The 20,684-nt window shown below is 54.1% G+C and overlaps 3 protein-coding genes across 3 annotated transcripts; 1 reads left to right on the top strand and 2 right to left on the bottom strand.

Annotated features, from left to right (window-relative positions):
- Nucleotides 1-3,846: 3,846 nt before the first annotated feature.
- On the bottom strand, nt 3,847-4,784 carry J4E92_010398 (uncharacterized protein; the record flags this gene model as incomplete). The annotated part of the gene is made up of 2 exons (XM_051501736.1): nt 3,847-4,054; nt 4,453-4,784. 2 exons carry the CDS (start codon nt 4,782-4,784, stop codon nt 3,847-3,849), a joined length of 540 nt encoding a protein of 179 aa, XP_051348085.1.
- Nucleotides 4,785-12,321: 7,537 nt separating this feature from the next.
- J4E92_010397 (uncharacterized protein) lies at nt 12,322-14,013 on the bottom strand (the record flags this gene model as incomplete). The annotated part of the gene is made up of 2 exons (XM_051501735.1): nt 12,322-13,817; nt 13,869-14,013. The coding sequence occupies 2 exons, from the start codon at nt 14,011-14,013 to the stop codon at nt 12,322-12,324; spliced, it is 1,641 nt and encodes a 546-aa protein (XP_051348084.1).
- A 2,434-nt stretch (nt 14,014-16,447) lies between these two features.
- On the top strand, nt 16,448-16,879 carry J4E92_010396 (uncharacterized protein; the record flags this gene model as incomplete). Its single annotated transcript, XM_051501734.1, has 1 exon — nt 16,448-16,879. The coding sequence occupies one exon, from the start codon at nt 16,448-16,450 to the stop codon at nt 16,877-16,879; it is 432 nt and encodes a 143-aa protein (XP_051348083.1).
- Between the last annotated feature and the right edge of the window lie 3,805 nt (nt 16,880-20,684).

The following is a 20,684-nucleotide window of genomic DNA, read 5'->3' as shown; positions in this document are numbered from 1 at the left end:
AATCATTGTGCATGCGATGAATCTGCGCGCACCAGTATAGCCAATATCCCTTTCTCAAACGTGGAGAAGATGTGTTGTGCAATTAAGCTTCCGCGCTAAATCAGTCACATGCAGCCCGTAAGCTACCATCGTGCCCACGCCGCGTATCACCGCCAGAGTCCCATAAAGTGGTAACAAGATAGCCCTCATATCGAACATCTTAGGCTGGAATGAGCAGTGCGCTGAGTGAGGTCTGCTGCGCGATTGACGTGTGTACGCGGAGGACACAAGGGCGGCATGCGCAAGACTGGACCTCGGCTCTGGGCGGACATCGGAAACACGACATGCCGCCCACCCAACAACACCTCGGACCTTCTCGCAAGCGCATTCACGCCTGGAAGTCGGGCTATGCATTGATCGCCCGCCCTTGCATCAGTATGGCCACGACGAGGCGCCGGCACCAGAGACGACTACCTACGAACTCCATCGAGACACGCTCCAACATGCATCGTCCGTATACTCATCATCGGCCACTATCGGTGGCTACGACCCTCAAAGCTGCCACTGTGTCAAGCCAGGTCCCCATCATGCGCACCTCGCCCTTCGGCAATCGAACAAGAGTAGACGCTGCGCTCTTCTGCTAGTCTCATCTCAACGAGGAAGATGATGGGCCATCGGCTCAGACTGTGGCCTCGCACCTGCATTCGCAAGATGCATGCCATCCTCAGCTGCGCCGTTGGTACTCAGGTAGGATGAATCTCCGGGTAAGATCATCAAGTCGGTCTCTCAACAACTCTGCAAGGAAATGTAGGTCAGCCACGAAGCCTTTCATTAGTCAACTCTGTACAAGTGCGCATGGGCAAATGAGGGTCAGATTAACACAAGCATCATGTGTCCTTACCGCCATGGAGCCCTGCCCGTAAGTGTGCCGTTGTGATTGTTGCGACGCCTTCTTTGATATACGACTCCCAATCGTCAGATCGCTCCAACCACGAATACCCTCTAGTCTTGTACAGGAACCCCGCCCAGCAACGCGCTTACGCCAGCATATCCAGCTCCTTTTCCAGACCCAACACGACTTCGCATCTCGATAGGTCGCGCGTTGCCGAAGCAGCTCTCGTCGCGTCACTCATAGCGCTGGAGGGTCTATACAAAGTCTCGCCCTGGCTTGTTAATCTCGTTCGCGATGAATTGCGGCGAGCTCAAACGGAATGCTTTCCAACCACTCGATGAATGCCCTATGAAGGTCATTTAGGCAGGTTGCAAACACGCGGCGGATATGCTCACTCGAGCTTAATGGTCATGACCACGTGGTCGCCATCGCTCATATCGTCGATACTACTGTCGCTTACTTTGCCTGGATCGATACCTTCTTGGACCTCTTCGACGTAGCTGCCCCCGCCTTCTTTGCCCTCATCCGCCGCGTCTCTCGTGGTGAGCTCTCTGAATCAACGCTCCAGATGGCGGACACACTGGTCCCAACGCCTGTTCATCGCTTGTGGAGCATGGACGAGATGGATCAATCGGTCGTTTACGGACCGAAAAACTCCTGCGCAAACGACCATCTCATCGCGAACGGTCGCTTAGGTTGAGGCCTTGTGAACTTCGATGTCAGAGTCTCGGAAGTGCTGCGCTTTGGTGGGCGATCAAAAAGATGACGATGACTGGCCGAGGGGATTGCGACGCGTCGCGCGAGAATGGTGAGGGTGGTAGTAAGTCGGAGTAGTCGGAGTAGTGCGAAATGTTGGCTAGTACGGGTTGGCAAAAGATCGTTACGACATACACTTCTCCACGCTCACTGTCCCTTCCACCTTCACTACTACCTGTGAGATCGGGGCAGAGAAAATTAGCGCCTCATTGACAGCGGCCTGGATCGCTTGGTATCGCTGGTTAGGAACGAAAAGTTCGAAATTAGTCTCGCCATCCAAGATCGAGTACCAGAAGCTTCCCTGGCACCTGCGATCGGGTCGGCCGAGACAAACGGGTCGCCATCACGATTTATGTCGACTTGGGAGGCTGCATCAAATCTGAAGCAGTTGCGGCATTAGCCGTACAAATGTTGGAAGATGTCCCGCGGTCTGTGACGTTCACGTAAGCCGGCAGGTAGATGGAATATCGGAAAGTTCATGTCTCCCATCTCACGACGCCCGTCTCTCTCCTCCTTCGACATTCAAATGCCCACGTGCATCACGATTGAGTTCCACCAAATTTCTCAGCGGAATACTATCTCAGCGCGAATCTAATCACACCCGCTTCGAACCCCAGGAAGTGAGACCCACTGGGGCCAATACGGTCAGCCGCCGGTGTTCACCGCTTGGTGCGTACACAGGGTGAGAGTGACTGTGGAAGCGACCACCAACCGAGGTCTTCCACACCCGGAAATCTGTTCCTTGTGCCCAAGCGCTGCTGTCCTAGTTTCACGGAAAGTCATTTCCCCTACTACCGATATACAGCTCAGAAGACATCGCGCGACGTCAGCATAGAATGCACCGAATCCGCGAGGCTGTTCACCATTACCCTGCAGATCAGGATACATCTCCTCACCCCCAAGTGCCATCCGAGAACTCCCCGAAAGATGAAATGTCGGTGGTACAAGAAGACGCGCCACCCCAAGCGCCGTCTCAAGAAGCTCGGCACTATCATTGAGGCAGACGAGGAGGGCAGCACTGACTGTGAAAGCATTCCCATCAAGACGAAAGGCCATGACCACGAGGGCGATGGTGTTGATACCTCGTAAGTATGTCCACTGTTGCCTCTACTCTATTGCCCAGCTGATCTTCGCAGGCTATCTCCCAGATATCATCCCAATTCCATCACTTGGAGTGCGGCGGTCTCGTTGCTTTTGGGGAGAAGACATCTTATGTGGAGGTAAGAACACATTTGATAATTTACCACTCTTATCTGGTGAGGAAAGGTCTGCTCGAAAGTGCAATAGCCGCCACGAAAGGTCCACATATACGACACTTGAGGCTTTGCCCGCGACGTTTATTCCAGAGGCCTTTGTCTTAATCTACTGTCTAGGTGTCTGCGTTCTGTCTGCAGCAAGGAAGCCCACGCAAGATATCGGCTTCGGCCCGTGGAACATCCGTCGCTTTCTTTCCAAAATGACACCTTATGCCTTCTTCTGATCTCTTTGCGTGGAATATCCAACGGATATAGTGTCCTATATTCGAGCATACAATTGAGGCTGCGCTGTTGGTGCGAAGTCGTTCGAGATGTTTACACCCATCATTCCTTGCAATACCCCCAGTTCAGATGAACAGGCTTTTGACTTGCTATGGAGAGTGAGGGCGTAGGCAAGATGGGTATGTTTACGCGATATTTCTTCGAGTTCTCTAGATTCTGACAGTCTGAGAAAGCCTGCGTGACGATGGCGCGGACCTTTGGTTGTCTTCAGGCGGCATATGGATCCGTGTGGACCACGACAGATCTATGGGGTAGTGCAAGCCGTGGAAAGAACTCGGATTATTACTAAGAACTCTTGAAAGAACTTAATGCGAGAAGTCGTTGATTGTGTCGTAATCAAGGTCGTCAAGTCGCTGGTACGACGTATTCCGGCGGTCTTTGGGTCCTCGGTACGTTGGTTCTTCGGCGTGATCCGCTTATAGCTTCCTAATCTAGGGAAAAGAGCCTTGGTGGGTGCTGCTGTAACGGTAGCTAACGTTGGAGATCGCTGTTTCAAAGCTTCGGGGTCCATGGCAAGCGTGGAGAAAGGACTGAGATCAAGTTTTATAGATCATGTAAGCAAGTAAACAACATATACGTGCCGCGGGCGTAGTCCCTCTTGGCTAAGACTGACCCTGGCAACCTTGATTTCCCGAGCTTTGATCACACCGAGACCTCTAGCCTTGACAAAGTCAATTCCTTCTACCTGAGCAGCTGCTTGCTCTTGGCATCGCACTGTTTCGTACTCCTCCAACCCAATAGCATCATGCTCCCACGCCTTGAGCTTTCATACCTCTCTCTCCTCTTCATTGGTATCGAGTATAGTTTTAGGGGGGAGAACGAAGCGAGGTCTTCGCGCTTGTTCAGTTTCATCATCTCTGGCTCGAGTTTTTCTTGGTCCCATGATGACCTGGAGCTGAACACGCAAATGGCAAACGCAGGTTTGGCAGTCAACCTGGGAACGGATATGGTCTGGAATGGTGAACAGCAAAGCCTCCTTGCTGATATATCTTCCTGTGGTCTCCGCGCAGTCTTAGTCGTATGTGGTCTCAAAAGGCCAGTCTGGACTCTCAGTATTGTGTCCACCACGTCAGATTGATCGACACGGGGGCCTTTGTTGTTGAGGCAGGCGCCGTTGGACATGTGCGTTTGCGGGAGGATAGAAGACACGCGAGGACCTTAGCCTGGATTCGCCTTAGAGCTGCGGCTCCCAAGCATTGTGGTAGATCGTCTGCGTGATCTAAATCGAATCTCTGAGGGGGGTCACTAGCCACGCCAATGACGCAGTGAGTCGGCAGCTGTACTTACCCGCAATTCACCATATCGCTATCACCCTTTTCGTACACAGCTTGTGCTATGATATCCGTTGCAACGCGGTCCTTGAAGTCCGTTCCGTCGCCTGTGGATACGATGGTCTTGGCTTCGTCACGGATATCAGCGCCGTAGCTGTAGGCTGCCTCTTCGTGCTTCCATTCGATCTCGTCGTAGTAAAAGGCTGGCTCGTTCCAGGAGTCGGCATCACTACAGGTTGAAGCGTCGTCACTCAACTCAACTTGGGCAGAGGGGTCAGCCTTATCCTCCGATCCGATTCGACTGGGAGGATCGATCTCTTCGACCTCGACAATAGCCATGAGCCCCATTATCCACGTCGGTAAGTCTTTGGGATGGTCGTATTGCGCCGCATCTTTTTGAACGCGGTGTCTAACGGTCAACGCAAATTGTTACGCTGTGGTTGCGCGTTGCATCTTAGCGGGCTCGTTCTTAGAATTTATCACGGTGTCCTCGCTTTCGGAACTCATCGCGGCGGTCTCGTCGTTCGCAGGATTACGGGCTTGCATGCGTTGGTGTACGGTGGAATAAGAATGAGCAAACAACTGGTTGCGAGAAGTGGGAGACTTCTTGTACGCCAAGACGCGCTTCCTCAGTCACCTCTGGTCCCACGTTCACGCTCACCATGGTGGAGCTGCAAACGCCGAGGGCGGATCCTAGCGACACGTTTCTCATGGCCACCGCGGGGCAGAGAACGAGAGCGGGTCGCCTTCTGCTAGCATGTCGGATAACGGAAGTCTCGGTGGTATATGAGAGATATCTGGATCGATTGGAAGTGTGGCGAAGGCCTAGGGCCTGAGAGGTAGATGAGGACGATCAGTGGGAAGGCTTTGGATCGAATGGTTAGTTCTATGAGTCGACGGCATTATAAGTCTCGACGCGTGGTACATGGCTTGATTCAGCGATAAATGCTGTCCGGACCTGCGTCGCAAGTACAACTACTCGGTAGGAGCCTGGAGCGTACATCGTCCGATACCCAGGTACGGAGGTCGTGAAGGGCTACTGAATGCAAGACGTCTACTGCGCGGCGTTATCACAAAGACTTCTTGCTGGTCCTTGTCTTTGTTCTCTAGCTGGTCCTTGTCTTCAGTACTTGCGCATCGTTGACCGAGAGCTTCCCGACGCCCGTCTAGGAATCCAGCTCGTTTCATGGACAGTCGTTTGTACCGACCCTGCTCTTCCAGTCATTCACTTTGCATTCTCCATCGACCTCACGCGTCTCACCACTGTTCTCATCAGTCTCGTCGGTATGGCGCTCGTCACTGGTCTCGGTGACCATACCAAGCACAGGCACTCGACGATCGACCTTTTTCATCTACTCCCTCTGCACATACATGTCGCCAGGCGCTTTGGTGTGCGCTCTTTCTAGAAGCGGAATCATGCTCTATGGTGTGAGAGTGAGTTGACTAGGCTGTGTGTTGAAGCACCGATCTTTGCGCGTGTCACGCTTAGCGGACGTCTTTGTGGATTCGTTGCGGGGCGAAGACGATGGTTGCAGCAATCAAGGAAAAGGTAGTGTGGACAGACGACGCGTCAGGAAAGACGATGAACCTCAAATCGCTCCCACGTTCACCTTCATCGCTGATGTCAAGCGCAGGGTGGCAGATCATGAAGGCCCGTTAATGTATAATCCAATCCAGATGTGTACATGGTTAACAATGTCCAAATGGGGCAGCGCCAGTAAGCCGTGTTCCGGAGTTCCCAAGCTCTTTCGATAGAGTCGTGAGCAGACAAGGTTGAATACGCGTAGCGAGTGAACGTTGTCTGCAACGAGACAACCGCAAAGCTCTCCTCACCGGGATTGTTCTCCAATGTGTAGGAGACCACTTCTCTCAGTGCGAGTTCGATGCCGAGTCCAACGAGCCGTTCACGATTACCCCAATCCACGACCCTACCCTGCGCAAAGGTACTTTTTAAACCAGTGAAATTGGAAACTTCAGGTTTGAATTTGAGTCAGCTGTTGACTAGTCTTCGCGCTTAGTCTTTGCAGAAATCCCAGTTGAGCCAGACGGGTGGTTCAGCCTCGAAACGTGACTGCGCTACCAGCAGTGACGACACCGCGGGTGTAACTACGGAAGAGATCGTTGTATCCTGAGGAGCGTTGCGAGGGTAGACGTAGTTCATGGTGGCGGCCTCGAACGTGGTATGCGCGGGAGACTCCCTCATCGCAAGTGGCATGGCGGGCGTCCGGGGAGTGCGCAATCGGGTCGCCAGAGCCCTAGTACGTATGATGAAACCCTTCAATGGGCCTGCGTTCATTCTGCGAGTAGATGTAAGTCAAAGAAGAAGGTACTGTCGCAATAGTCAGACTCACGAGTGGCTTGCTGCGGCTTTGATAATCTGATCCGCCCGATCTCTCTCTTCCACGTCGCAGATCGCTGTTTCGCTACGGCAACAGTTGGTATTGCTGTCGGCTCTCGCGACCTGACTGGTATTGGTTTTCTTAGGGGGCTCGACGACCTGCAAGACCTCTCCCTCAACGACAACGCCTAGCTCATGTACCGAAGCCTTGAATCCGTCAACTTTCATCCTCCATGCTTCCATGTTGCTTTTGGTCTTTCCATGTGCCGTATGTGAAGCGTGAGCGGAACGCAGAGTCCTCAGCCTTCATTTTCAGCGTCGTGGTGCCGACCAACTGGCAAGGTGTCCGCACTGCAAGCGATGAGTAGTACTAGTCGCAAAGACACGCTCTACCTCACCAGCTCCACTTCCCTTGCCGCAGCCTGGCTGCTCATCAAGGAACGAGGGGCTTTTCGCATATGCTTGACCAAATTGTACTGCGATTCCATCGTTTTGTTGTGTATGCTCCACGTTGTACGGGTGGTATCGCACGATAGACCATAGCGTTATCATGTTCGTCGGCGCATGAAGGTTGAAGTCGGTGAAGAAGTTTGCATGATCAGGGCAGAGTAACTGAATGTGGCGAGGACGCGGAGATGGACGGGGAAGGCGCTAAGGTCTGAATGTTCGAGGTGAAGGGCGATGCTGTGAAGAGTGTTAGCTAGACTCTGGACGATTGCAACGGACGCGAAACTCAAGCTTGATGCGCGAGAAACGCCCCGCCTGCGTTGCTGCCCGCTGAACGTCCAATCTTGGCAGCGGAAGCCTTGCGACTTAGGTCGCCCACACACCCGCGGGTACCGCAAGCTTGAAAGGTACGCGGTTGTTGCCAGCCCGTAAACGCATCCTGCCCTCATGTTCTTGAAAGCGCGCCCTGCCGCGGGAGGTCCCGCTATCACCTCGCGGTTCCTGATACCCAGTATATGCCGGAGAAAGTATGGTGAACAAGGACGGACGTTGGAAGCGGAATAGACACCCATGTGTTGGAGGACACGCGCAGAATATCATCGACTTCGGACGCGTGGTCGGCGGGCAAGGCGCGGGTCGGGCCTTCAATAGGAAGAATAGAGAGTAAGCCAGCTCTTCTTCCCTATGCCAGCCAAGTTCCTCATCCATAAACGAAGAGCAAGTTGATTATTTGCATGACCCGTTGGCAGACACTCCCCGGGTATGTGTACGTCGTGTTCTGCGGACTGGTCGGTATGGAGGGCCATATCGGTGGTCTGCGCGTGTGCATTCGTCACGGAGTCGTTTTTCGCGAAGGAGGAGGTAAGCAGTATCTGCGCAAGTGTCAGGGATCTGTCGTGGCCAAAAATACGACATGTCGTATACCAACCATTGCTGCGCTTTTGTGCGCTCTGTCGCCGATTTCATCGTTTGTGTCTTTGCCAGCTTCGAGCGTTGGGGGAAGCTTGACGGTGGCCAAGTCCGTGCCGGTGCTGCGGTCGCTCCCAGGAAGTCAGACTGGATCGATGCTGGCGTGAGGTGACGCCGTTGATAGCGTAGCTGTCGATGACCAGGGTGAGGGCGTCGATCTCCTGGTGCCAGCCAGGCTGCTGTTCGCTCGCATCGGCGTCGTGTTTGATTGGCGAAGTCGTCACGGAAACGAGAAGTTCGTGATGGAGGCCCATCGAATGTATGCGCTGCAGGTGACTTTGCGTCAAGTCGCGGTGGACAAAGTTGTTGCCGCGCCGGTAGGCTAGAGCACTGAAGAGGCCGCTTGTGGAAGGCACCACGTGTGACGTGGACCTGTGCTCGATCGCGAGGTTGCAGGAGATGTGAGAAAGTCGACAGCGGCTCCGAGATTAGGCGCAGGGAAGGTCGCTGTTGTTGTCGTACATCTCCGTTGTGGCAATGACGCGCTTCCTGGACGTGCTAGGAAACAATGGCCACATGTGCGGCGTGACGAAGGGGAAATGATGTCCCGAAAACGAGTCTTGAACGGCGTGAGGATATATAGCTCGGTGCTGATGCCGTTGGTGCATAAAGTGTGGTACGTGTTGTAAGTGCCGACGCAAACACTACCTTGCCGAAGATGACGTGTTTCGATTTCGAGACACCATGTCACGTTCGTGTGAACATTGGAGTCAGCAACGAGAATTGAGGTGACGTTGCGGCCGTGGGCGCGACGGGCGCATGAGTCGCGCAGAATTCGGAGACATGAGATGTAGGTAGGATGTCGCACGTCGTGACATCTCGACGGTTTGAAGGTTCTGGGGCGCCGCTTGATCGTTTTAGGGCGTAGCGTCGCAGCTCCACCCCCCGGGGCCCGGCCCGCTCGAGTAGAACCCCACACCTTCACCACAGCACATTCAACCATCAACACTCTTGCCATCTCGCGCGCATCCAACTCTGCAAGATGCTCACTCCTTAGGCATTTCGCTAAATTGTCATTCCCTTTGTTCACCAGTTTCGCGACGCAAACGTCGAGGCTGTGCACCATGGACTGTTCGGGTCTTTCGCCATGGGATTCTCCAGATACGATTGCCTTTCTATGATGGCTTTATGTACCTGTCCTGGGATGTCAATCATTTGCTAGACCTTTGAAGCTCGTCTTGCTCATCTTCACTTGCCAACGCGCTCGCATACGGTCATGTACGCGACATGTCGCGTGCTGTACCGTGCGATTGCCAATTACACAATCATACACATGATTGTCCCAGACAATCGCGTTAATATGCTAGATGATCAGTCTCTAGCGATTCATCACCGTAACCTTCTAGCTGAAATACTGCCCGCCGACACCCGCTTTCCCCAGCAGCTCGCGGGCGTGAACCAAGATCTCCCGCAAGTCAAACGGTGGCCATGGCGGATTGCCCCAACTCAGGCAACATTCAACCAACTACGCACAGCCCTTGCCGCCATGCAGAAGACCTATCCGAGGCTGAACTGAGCGAGTACGGAACGGCCATGATGCGAGCGGCACGCGAGAGTCGCTGCCACTCAATCCATCTTTCAGTCGAGGGTGCGGATCGCGCCAATACCCCTACCAGCGACGATCACACGCATAGCGATTCCGTGGACGGTGATACGAGGCCAGCAGCACCTGCGCCCAGTGTTTGTCACCTTGGTCGTAGGAACGGATGTCGCATTGACAACCCTGAGCCTCAACATTGCGTCAGCCGTGAAGATCTTCTGACAACGTCGCACATCAGACCCCATACGATGACTGATGTTACCGCATCATGGACGCCCAGCCCGACACTGGTATCACTCAAGTGTAGGGCCGATTCGGTGGTGCGTAGGATCGGGGAGGATACCGCTGATCTTCAGAAGAATGTTGACAACGTCACTCGCCGTCTCGAGCGATACGCGAAGAGTCCGTCGTTCAGTGCTGGCTCTAGTAGGCATAACTTGGGCGATGACGAAGGGAGTTAGGAAGTGCATAGTGTAGAGGTAACAAGCAGCTCGTGAGCTTTCGACCGTCCGGGTGGTGAAGTTTGATAGTTGTCCCTGCTTTTGTCACGAGTACGTGTAGACCGAACTGACAGCTAGATTCCACGTTATCACATGTCTGAACTGGGGCTGAAACTACGGGAGTAAATGTACAGTTACACATCGCTCAAGATATCTGGGAAGATGAATCAAATTTTACCCATCGTGTAGTCTAATGTATTTCCCGAACCAAACGATGCATAGTGGGTGTCTGCAACCAGAACATCGTTACAGACCCCAGGAATGGCGGTACGAGAAGCACAGGATTTGAGATTCAAGGCGGGTAAAGCGGAAGTTCGATTTAGTGATTGCCGAAATGACGAAGAGGAAAGACGCATCAAACACAGAACTACACATATCGAAGAAAAGGTGGACGAGACATTGTAGGCACTTGATCAGCCGGTTGGTCGAAACGACTACGAATCAAGTCGTATCAGAAGCCAGTATACGGATAGTAGCGTCTACAAACTGCGCGAACATATGGTCAAGGGAAAACCTCCGCGACGAGAAGCAAAGAAGGAGATGAAGAATCTGCCTGGAGGGGTTTGCGCGTTTGTTACAGTGAAGCCTGACCCGATGAAGAGTTTACCTCATGTTTCATACGGAGAAGAACTTCCACGATGTACGTATTTGTTCCAGGCCCGAGAGCGATGTCTGGTAGGGTGCATAAACCTTGAACTCGAGCGCCCCCACACTGACAGAGGAGCGCTGCAGATGTGTGGAGTGAGCACCGCTAGCGGGATCTAGTTTTGGCGGGCGCCACAAGCGCGCGGGCAGAGTGAGCTAGTCAGGACCGAGCTTCTGGCAGCCATGGCGCCTCGCCCTTCTGCACTGGTTAGTCTCCCGATACATTCTGATCCCTCTTTTGACATCTACCCCTTCCCTTCTTATCCGTTGCCTGGCCAATGTCGCTCATCTTACATATTAGCACGTTGCCCCAGTCACGACCGCCTCGCTGCAATCACCTTACACGCGACAGTCCTCCTGTCGACGGCCCATTATGGCACCAATGACGTCACCTTCAACACCACCTCACTTTCGACGCTGGCCGTGACGGTGCTTAGCTTCGACAATTTCTCGGCCCACAACGCGCACCGTCAAGTAAACGTGCTAGCGATATACCGATTCGGACCCGGCATGCACGTACGTCCTATCACGAAGCGAAGAGCGATGACGCGACCCGCGACGACGCTCGCCAACAAGCCCAGCACAACCACAACCACAACCACGCGCCCGTCGTGACGAGACGGGCCTTGATAAGCGGTCCGCTGTTTCCGCGCGCTGACGACGATGGCGCCGTTGGTTTAGTCACCCATACGGCTGCAAACCCTGCATCGACGGAGAAGACAACGCACACTCCTTGGTACGACCGCGGGAGCGAGTCGATGAGCATGATGCGTCACCTGAGCAAAGAAGGATTTGCAAAATGAATATTCTTCAGCAGTAATGGAACGCGACGTGCTGAGTCAGGTGTCACGGCAGGCTACTGGCAAATTGTCGAACCTGCGCACCACGGAGGGCGTACGCCCGTAGTGAAGGTGGTCTAGCGACGTGACGTTGTAGCTAACGAACAAAACTCAACAATGCAGGAGTGGTTCTGACGTGGAGTTGACTGAAGCTATTGCTTTCGGACCCTCGCCTCCCACCCGCCGAGATAGACATCACCACGGTGTGCTGATTATTCGACCATAAACGGTCGTTACTGTGTGCAGGAAGCGGGAAGCGGGACCTCGTGAGGTAAATGCGTCGGTGCCTCTATGAGTAGGACATACTGAAGCGGGAAACCGTACAATGCCATGCGAAGTTCAAGCTCAATAGCGAGGGCAATATACTCTACATTGACGATGCGCTGAAAGAAAGGAACGTAAAGGCTTTAGGTGATGACCCAAGCTAGGAAATGAATGACATCGCGCGCCAACTTATACATTACATGATAACAATGTATATGCCCTGAATAAGAAGTGACTTTGATTCACCATGAACACCATCCCCGTGAATATGCCAGAGACCACCGAAACACCGAACCCATGTCGTGCTGAATAGACTCACCAAGTCTTCAAAGTGCCATAATCCTCAGCAACCGCTCATGTTGGCACTATCATCTCTCCTTGATCGAAAAGAACGGTCCCGAGGGCGGTGATAAAGACGCGCGACAACAAAGTTGACAAAACGATTGCCGATGGACTTGACAAAGGGGATGACAGAGAAGACATCCTTCGGCCGACAGTTGGCTCCCTCGCGCGCCTGCTCCGCACCTTCGCACATGTCTACGACGAGGTCGTTGCTGGCCTCTTGGCGTGTCGGAATCTGAGGCCAGGTAGGCTGAGGGCCGACTACATCGTGTGTCGGTTGGATCTTGTCGGGGAAGTCTGAGGCGATGGTGTTGGATGAAGCATCGACCTTCTTGCAAGGGTACAAGTCCGAGAAAGACGCCTCAACAGTGGCCCTCTCCACGTACCTCAGACTGGGTGCAGAGGTGAAGGGGCTTACCGAAGCATCGCCGTAGACATGGGCGACGGATTGGCCTTGATCGTGCTTCACTGGATCTTCAAAGGTCCGTGTGGAGGATTCTATCGGGAAGACCCAATCCATATTTAACCCAGGTACAGCCGGATCTGAGAAAGACTTCTCGTCAAAGGGTAAACCAGCTAGGGGCTCATCATCTGCCTCATAGCCAACGTCGTCGGAGCCGCCAGAGGGACTAGGTGGAAGCGCAACGGTGGCCGCAGCTGTGCCGGTGAGAATGTGTTCCCGACGGTACATTTGTTCAAGCTCACCTTCTTCGTGGCGTGTCTGGACAAGCTTGCATGAGTTGAGACTCAACTGGGCAAGCTCGTAGTCATTCTCCTGGGGGTGGACCAATCCCTCGTGCGCATGTGACCTCTCGCCGAAAGAGTCCCGACGGTACAGGTCGTCTCCATCAGCGCGAGAATGCGACCCAGCTGAGTGACTGATCTTGTCCACCCAATGCTTCGGCAGCTCACCATATGGCGGCCCATAGGAAGCGCCGACTGAGCGCTTCGGGTCGGAGCTGGGGCGGTCGGTGACGTTGTTCCCCCACGGGCGATGAGCGACCGGTCGGGTGAGGCTCGAATTCGTGTCTCGGTGGCGATTATGAATCGATTGCGACACTCCAGGTTGGCCCATTGGGCAGACGGTGTGGCCGGCCTCAATGGTGCCCCCAAATCTAGGCTCCCAGTACTCGGTCCCGTTGCGGAGAAGCACTAGAAGCCCACCAGAAACGGCCGTGAGGTCTTCGAGGGGCTGCATCTCCTCGGTCCGGAAACCCCACCTCAAGCTCGATCCGCCATTGTGAGAGAGACGCCATGGAGCTACCTGCCCGTCAGGCCGCACCTTGTAAAAGCCCCTTAGCTCTTGGTCGATTCCGGTTACCGCTGCGTCCAGCTCATCCAGGTATCGATTGATCTTCTCTTGTTTCTCGCTTGGATCGTTGTGAAATGTGCGCGCGGAAGAGTGGAGGCGCCGGGGACATGCGATGACTACGTGGTCTGGGAGTTCTATCGGCCTGCGATCGAGAATTCGTGCGGGTGGAGCCGTCGATACCGAGCCTGAAGCGCTATTAGATGGGATGAAAGTGCCAAAGGTTGTGGAAGACGTACCATTGTCGGTGCGAAGGACGAGCCTCTCCACAGGGTCTTGCGCCAGTTGCTGACCACGTTCCAAAAAATCCTCGCGGGGCAAAGTGTGTTGAGTGGTGGAAGGGCATTCGTAAGACGAGCGCTTGAGTTCGTTGGCTCGGTACATGTTCGGTGCCTAGTCGAAGGGTATGAAAACAGTGGCTGGTTGGATGATGATTAAAGATGGACGGGACGTTTGGACAATGGTAAAGAAGGTATCTGCGTATGGAGTGATAGTTGTTCATTACCTGAGTCCGAAGATAAGCTCGTCGTGAAGATGCCAGGGGCTTGCGAGACATCATAAGCCCACGCCGTTGCAGAGGCCATGATATTGGAACAACACAATTGACTCTCCAAACATATCTAGACAAGGAGTGCCGTCTCTTCGAGATGACCATTGCGCGAGCGCCCGATACCACGCGGACAGCGTCCGGCACCGGCGTTTGCAACTGCGGATGTGCCGACGGAAAAGATATTGGACGTCAATACTGACGTTCCGCACGGCCAGGTAAGCAAAGGATAACGGTCTACTATGACGATGCTTGCGTGTGATTCCTCGACGTCCAGGAGTTGTCAAATCCATTGCGTTTCTCCGCCGCAATCTTACTGGGTATAGCCTCGTTGCCCTCTCCAATGGACTGGTTGGTCTGTGTGACGGGTTCCCGCTACCATAATCAGCTGCGCAGTGACTTTGTCTTTGACTACCAACGCGTTCAGCCATGTCGTGCCGAAGATTCGCCTCGGGTTTGCCATCTGCGGGTGACATGCAGCTACCATGCATAGCCACGTGAACGTTGACGGTGATAGACGTGGGTGCCGTGGGCGCTGGGGCTCATACATTGTGGGGAGTGACTGTGATGGAAGCAGCGTTGCCGTCTCTTCCGGATCCGACTTGCGCCACCTCCACCTGCATCAGGATGTAGGTGTCACTACTATGTTGACAAGGGCGCTGGGCTTGAAGTTGTCGTTTGTTCGATATGCAAGGCGTCGGTTCCTGGGGTGGTGGCTGGGTGTCTGCTATTCAGGCACGGATGTGGGGGTGCGGCAGTCGGGGCACGGGTTGGAGTGGCTGGAAAGCAGAGATCATGGCGAGTGTTACTCGCCCAAACCCTGGGCCGGCTCTCGGGTACCCGGGAAGACAGCCAGTCGGCGAGTTCTAGGGTCGACCGAACCCATGCAAGAGTCTGTGCGGCTTGAAAGGAAACGTTACACAGCATTCTGAGCCCATTTACACACGGCGGGCCGTGAAGTGATACGTCGCGCGCTCGCAGAAACAGCGGTGGAGCTTGTTAATGACGCGGTGAGCAGAAGCAACAGTGGGGACTGTGACTCAGAGACCAGGCGGCTGGAAATTGCGTGATGAGTCCGAATGGCATATGTTCCAAGTGATGGGTCGTGCAAAGTGAGCCAAATGGCCACATCCGTGCGCAGTACTTGCGAGTGAACATGGTAAAGCGACAATGCCGCTCGCGTAATGGGAACGTGGTGAAAATGTCGGGATGGTATGGCGAGCTAGCGTTCTGGTAAAGCTTCTTTTGGTCTGCCGGGACTGCAGCTAAAGTGCCAATGTGACAAGCATGCAGCCTGGCGACTACGTCGTGAACTGCGTCTTGTGTCTGGATGTTTCGAAGCCAAAGACGGGAGCGGACTGAGACGTGTGGAGTAAGCTTGCGGATTACGCCGTGTTCATTAGTGTGTTGGCAGTACAGAGAAAAGACCCATGATCATTCTGCCCGAGTGCATTATTGGGGAGTGAAGGTAAAGGGCGAAGTGTACTGGAGAGGCGACGTTGGACGCAGATGGAAAGCGCGTCTGAGCCGTGACCAAAGTGAGGAAGCGACGGGACTTTCCCGCATCTCGCACCCTCCGACGCTCATCCCAACCGTAAAATCGACCCACTGGGAAAGTTGTCTCCACCACGGGAAGTGGCACGGACAGTAGCACAAGGTCCGCTAATAATCGGCGTAGGCATGCCCATCAACGCCACCAGGCCACCGCTACGCGAGAAGCATCATGGCAACGAGTGGGTACCATGCAAGCTGTTTGGTGGATCTTGATCCTTCGTCTTCTTCCAATCGAGCCATTCAGCGCTATCTCGGTCATGTTCCTGGGACTGAGGGCGTGGCCAATAGCGAACCGAGACATGACGACAGCGATGGCAACTCATGGTGTAGCCTCTTCAGATGTGATGTATAGCCAGTTTGGCTGAATATGCAGAGTAATGTTGGGTGAGGCGTCGGTGTCAGACCAGAGACATGCGGGCGTCGCACGGATATTGGGGTGACAGTGGAAAATGCGGTCACAGCACGGGACGTGCTCATGAACTCTGAGATATTGCGCCCCAGTAGGTTTCAAAACGATGGGCGACTGTAGTGGGTGTCCGATCCGTCCTACAAGAAGGGCGCGCTGAGGAGACGCAAGACATAGAGCCTCCCCTACCCAAGGCGTTTGATACCGTTGTGCTCGTCCTCAGTCGTTCAGTCCACCTCTCAACCATCTGCACTGTACTTTCTCGGGTCCCAACAGATTGCGAAGTATTCGCAACGCCTCCCTTCGTTAACATGCCTTCTACGAAGCGACCTGCTCCACGATCCGCCTCACCGCAGACCCCTCCCCCCAAGCGCATGAGGACCTCCGACAGTGTCCAAAAAGCAACGCATTCGAGCATATCTGCGGTTGAACCAGGCGTTATTGATGTTATGAACCGCGCGCTGGACTACACCAACGCCGCAACGAAGTACTGGAAGATTGCCGCCAAGGAAGCCAATGCCGAGATCGATCACTGGAAGAAGGAGTGCGAGCGATGGAGCGACAGGGCTAGCAAAAGTGATGCTGCTGTGGTGGACGAGAAGCGTGAGAGGCTCGCGGCGCAAAACGCACAGCAAGACGCGGAGCGTCGCTGCGCCCAGTTGTTGGCAAAGCTGGCCACACACAGGGACGCCCTCCTGCAGATTGGCGGCCTGTCCAAGAGAACGATCGATGGTAAGTCCTAAATCTACAAAGTGCGTATAAGACCCATGCTAATCTCGTACGTCGACCTTTCAAGGCCCGAGCACCCTTTCCGTCTTGGAGGAAGAGAGATGGGAATCAGAGCACCCTAAAGACGAGGGTAACCACGACGGATCAGAGGTCTCTGGAGACGAGGGCTACCATGGCATCTTTGCAGATGAGAGCGACCTTGATGATTTGGAATGGGCGGGGATTACAAGAGAAATGCGCTCACTGGGATAGACGGGCGGGTGCTAGTGAGGCGCGGGTGGTGATGGAGTTCCAGGCAATGTATGTAACAAATGACATGAGTATTTCCAATCTTTACTCTGTGCTGCTTTCTTCGTCCGCCCTGTTGCTAGTGAATGTGAGGGTGTTGGGGTAGATAGGTGCGTCGTGAGGGAAACCAGCATCGAGGTCGCTACGTGAACAGCGGAGAACCCGGGACGCCAGCGGGGGTCGCATCAACTCGGGTGCGCATGGCGCAAGCGACGCTGGCAATGATGGGGGCTCGTGGAACGGGTACGACACAGGCCTCGCTGCATTCTGCCTCGGTGGGGGTGCGCGGCATCTCGCGTACTTCTTTCGTGACGGTCGTCTGGGCGAGGCATTCTCTTTGCCGGCCTCCGCATCGTACTCTGGATCGTCGTGGCTAGAGACAAAGCGAGGTGCCGGCATGCAATCCATAGGAATTTACTGCGCCATCAGTTAGCTTTGCGTTCTTCGCAGTATCGCCAGAGCTGTGCGCGTACCTCAGGTGTACCGGCTATCGCATGATGGTCAGGTGATGTGACATCACGGCAGACGCTGAGATGCCTGTGAGAGCTCAGCGACCTTTTGGTGTTACATCGTTAACGGCGACCTAGTCATTTGATAGACTCGACCGGCAATGAGCCGCGGGCGATACATGGTCGGTCGTTGTGGACATGGAGGACAGGCCAACGCGTCTTCGTACGCGACATGGCAGGCGCGACTCGGATGCCGCCGATTGGCCCGTCCTGCCGCCCCACGGTACCCCACATCACGCCAACACCAACACCCATCCCACCGTCGCCCACGCCATGGCAACGTCCACCACCCTGTGCTTGCCCAACGTCTCACTGATCGCATATGCACCACGTCGCTTTTCATGCACTCCAGCGCTGTACTATCCCTGCACCGGCTGCAAGCTGAACCTTCAGCGTCGTCCTGGTACTTAGATGCATGAGCGTCCCCGCCGGTTGACGTCGGGCTCAATGCTGCTATCTCGAGCGAAGTCTGCAGCATTTCTGCTTGGGCTGCCACGCATTCATCGAAAGAAGCTTCGTTCGCGCCTGTCTAGGCTGCAGGCCTCATCGCCCATGCAATCTGCTAACACACATGGCGTAGAGGTTCACCAATGCTCTCTGGCTGCGGCTGCCCAGACATCCGAGATCAAGCTGCGCGTTCACAGTTGGCGTTCGGCTCCTCGAGTAAGCAAGTATATGAACGCAATTGAGTCGTGAAAGGTAGCCCTAGACGTAATAGTGCGAGTCGAGTGTTCCCAAATCTGGTAGCGACCTCCAGGTACTTTTCAGTTTTGCCGGTATTCTCCGGGACTTTTCGCGGACAGCCAATTCTCATAGTGAGAACGCTTCTTCCAATACGAGAATGCATCTGTTATTTTAAGTCACTAATCTTGAACATTGCGCTATAGGATGTATGGTCAGAGATGTACGCGTCTTCTCTGTGATGAAGAGCACCCGGGACGTATTTTGCTGCTTTCCCGAAAGAGAGCAAACGCACGTGTACTGGATGACGTATCCGCAAGCATATGATCGGTAGTGTCATATATGACACCACCTTTCGACAATAGACAGTCCTGAGGAAAGGCCCAATGGTACGGTGGAAGACGGTGTTTGCACGGGCACATGTCTTTCAGCGACACGTGTTACGAGTATTCCGCCTTACCTCCCACAGAATTTGCGAACGCGGCGCGAGCCCATCTTTCCATCAATTCCATCGTTCGCGCAAGGCCCCGCTGCCACCAGTTGTTACCGCTGGTGAGGTAATCTTGTCAGGAGATTCTCAAAGCGGGGTGGAGTCTTTTGATCTGCCATAGTAATTGATGAAGTCAAAGGAATTGGAAGTAGGTGCCGTGACTGTGTGGCAGTAGATTTGTTTGGCTTCATTTGGTATTGTTTGTCTCTCGGACTGGACCCATCAGCACCCCGCCCAGACTTGTTGCTACGTGACCGCATCCTTCACTCCTATAAAAGGTAGGAATTAAGACACGTAACGTTCTATCACGACCAAAAGAACCCTCGATAACCTCATATCGCGAGTTGCCACTCCATTCTTTAACGCATGATCTTTGAATGCGGCACCTCTTATTGCCTGATACCGACCTAGGCTACTCTGGATCAGCTATTCTGTGACCATTTCGTCCACGTTTCATTTCTCATCTGGACGGTTAGATGTCGACATACTAGCGAGTGAGTTTTCTCTGCGTTTTTGTCCACTTCAAAGACGTCTTACGGAGCTATACTGAAGCGGGCAGGTCTTTCATCGTATCCAGTCGGTTCGAAACAGCTTGCCGAGCATACTCCATCACATCAATTGCGATGCCAAGGTCGTCCCCACTCCCACCGCCCCGACCGTTCTACCAGGAGAAGGTGCTACCAGATCCCATCTGGGCTGGTACCACACATAACATCCAGGACAGTACTTTGGCCGCCATGGAGCCTCATGACGGAATGGTGGCAGTAGTACGAGCGGAAAGAGGAACTGAGGCTGGGACGTACACAAAGGTTCTCGCAAACCGGCTCGCTACCATGGCCGCGTCGAACGGAAGGTTGACCACCTGCCTCTCGGTCACTGGATCCGAAGCTCATGGAAGGGATCTATCTGCTCGCCTTACAAAGCTCCAGTACTCGCCAGATCACCTCACCATAGTGATCGGGAACGACGTTCACACGGTAGCGCCCTACCAAGCGTTTTTGAACGGCATCCTTACCTCTCATGTAAGCACACGCTAGGAAGAGAGCAGACGTAGCTAACATTACAAGCACATTGAGGACACGACCCATCATTCTTTTACACGCTTGACTGCGATGAAGCAGGCGGTGTTCATCTTCACAGTCGACGCAGATGTCAAACTGTCAAAGTATTTCTTGTCTCGCTGCACAACGTTCATCACCTTGCGCCTGGCGGACAGCCCCGCTCTGCCAACACCACCTTCAACCACACCGGAAGTTTTAACCGCGCCTGCCGTCCTAGAGGTGGTGTCTGCCTTGCCTTGGGCGGGATGAGGCGTCCACCGCTACCAGAGCTACACACGCTCTGAGCTCTTCATGTGGCGCGTCAAAGACCATCTATTCTCGTATTCAGGGTCGATCTTGGGCGTTTGGAGCCGCCTCACAGTCTGCTTTGTTCGCTCGCGCAGGGTGACCACGGCTGCACAAAGCTTCTGCAACAATATACAATTGCCACCGCTGTCTTCATTCTCATTGGGGGCGGATTATTGAGCCAGGGATGCAGTCGTACTCAACCTTCATCTGTGCAGTCCTCACGGCCTTCTTGGTCTATGTGTTTGTAGTCCTTCATGCGTAGGTGCTGTGGATGTGGCATAGGTAGTTCGATTACTCGATCTGCATACCAATGGCATCCTGCTACACACCCAGCACTCGCGAGCTTTGGGGAAGAGACTCTAACTTTGCGTTGCAATGCGACTGGAAGCCTTGCCTATACACATGTCGCTCACTGAGCAGCTACACGAGCCATAATGCGCCGCTAGTACCGACACTTGAAGCAGATTTGGTATTGGCGGAGCCCTGGCTGTCCCTGGCAAAC

Source organism: Alternaria infectoria, assembly GCF_024043175.1.
Source record: "Alternaria infectoria strain BMP 0036 chromosome Unknown scaffold_35, whole genome shotgun sequence".
Taxonomy (NCBI): Eukaryota; Fungi; Ascomycota; class Dothideomycetes; order Pleosporales; family Pleosporaceae; genus Alternaria; species Alternaria infectoria.
Note: the sequence above shows the minus strand (reverse complement) of the source record. Positions and strands in the feature narration are given on the sequence as shown.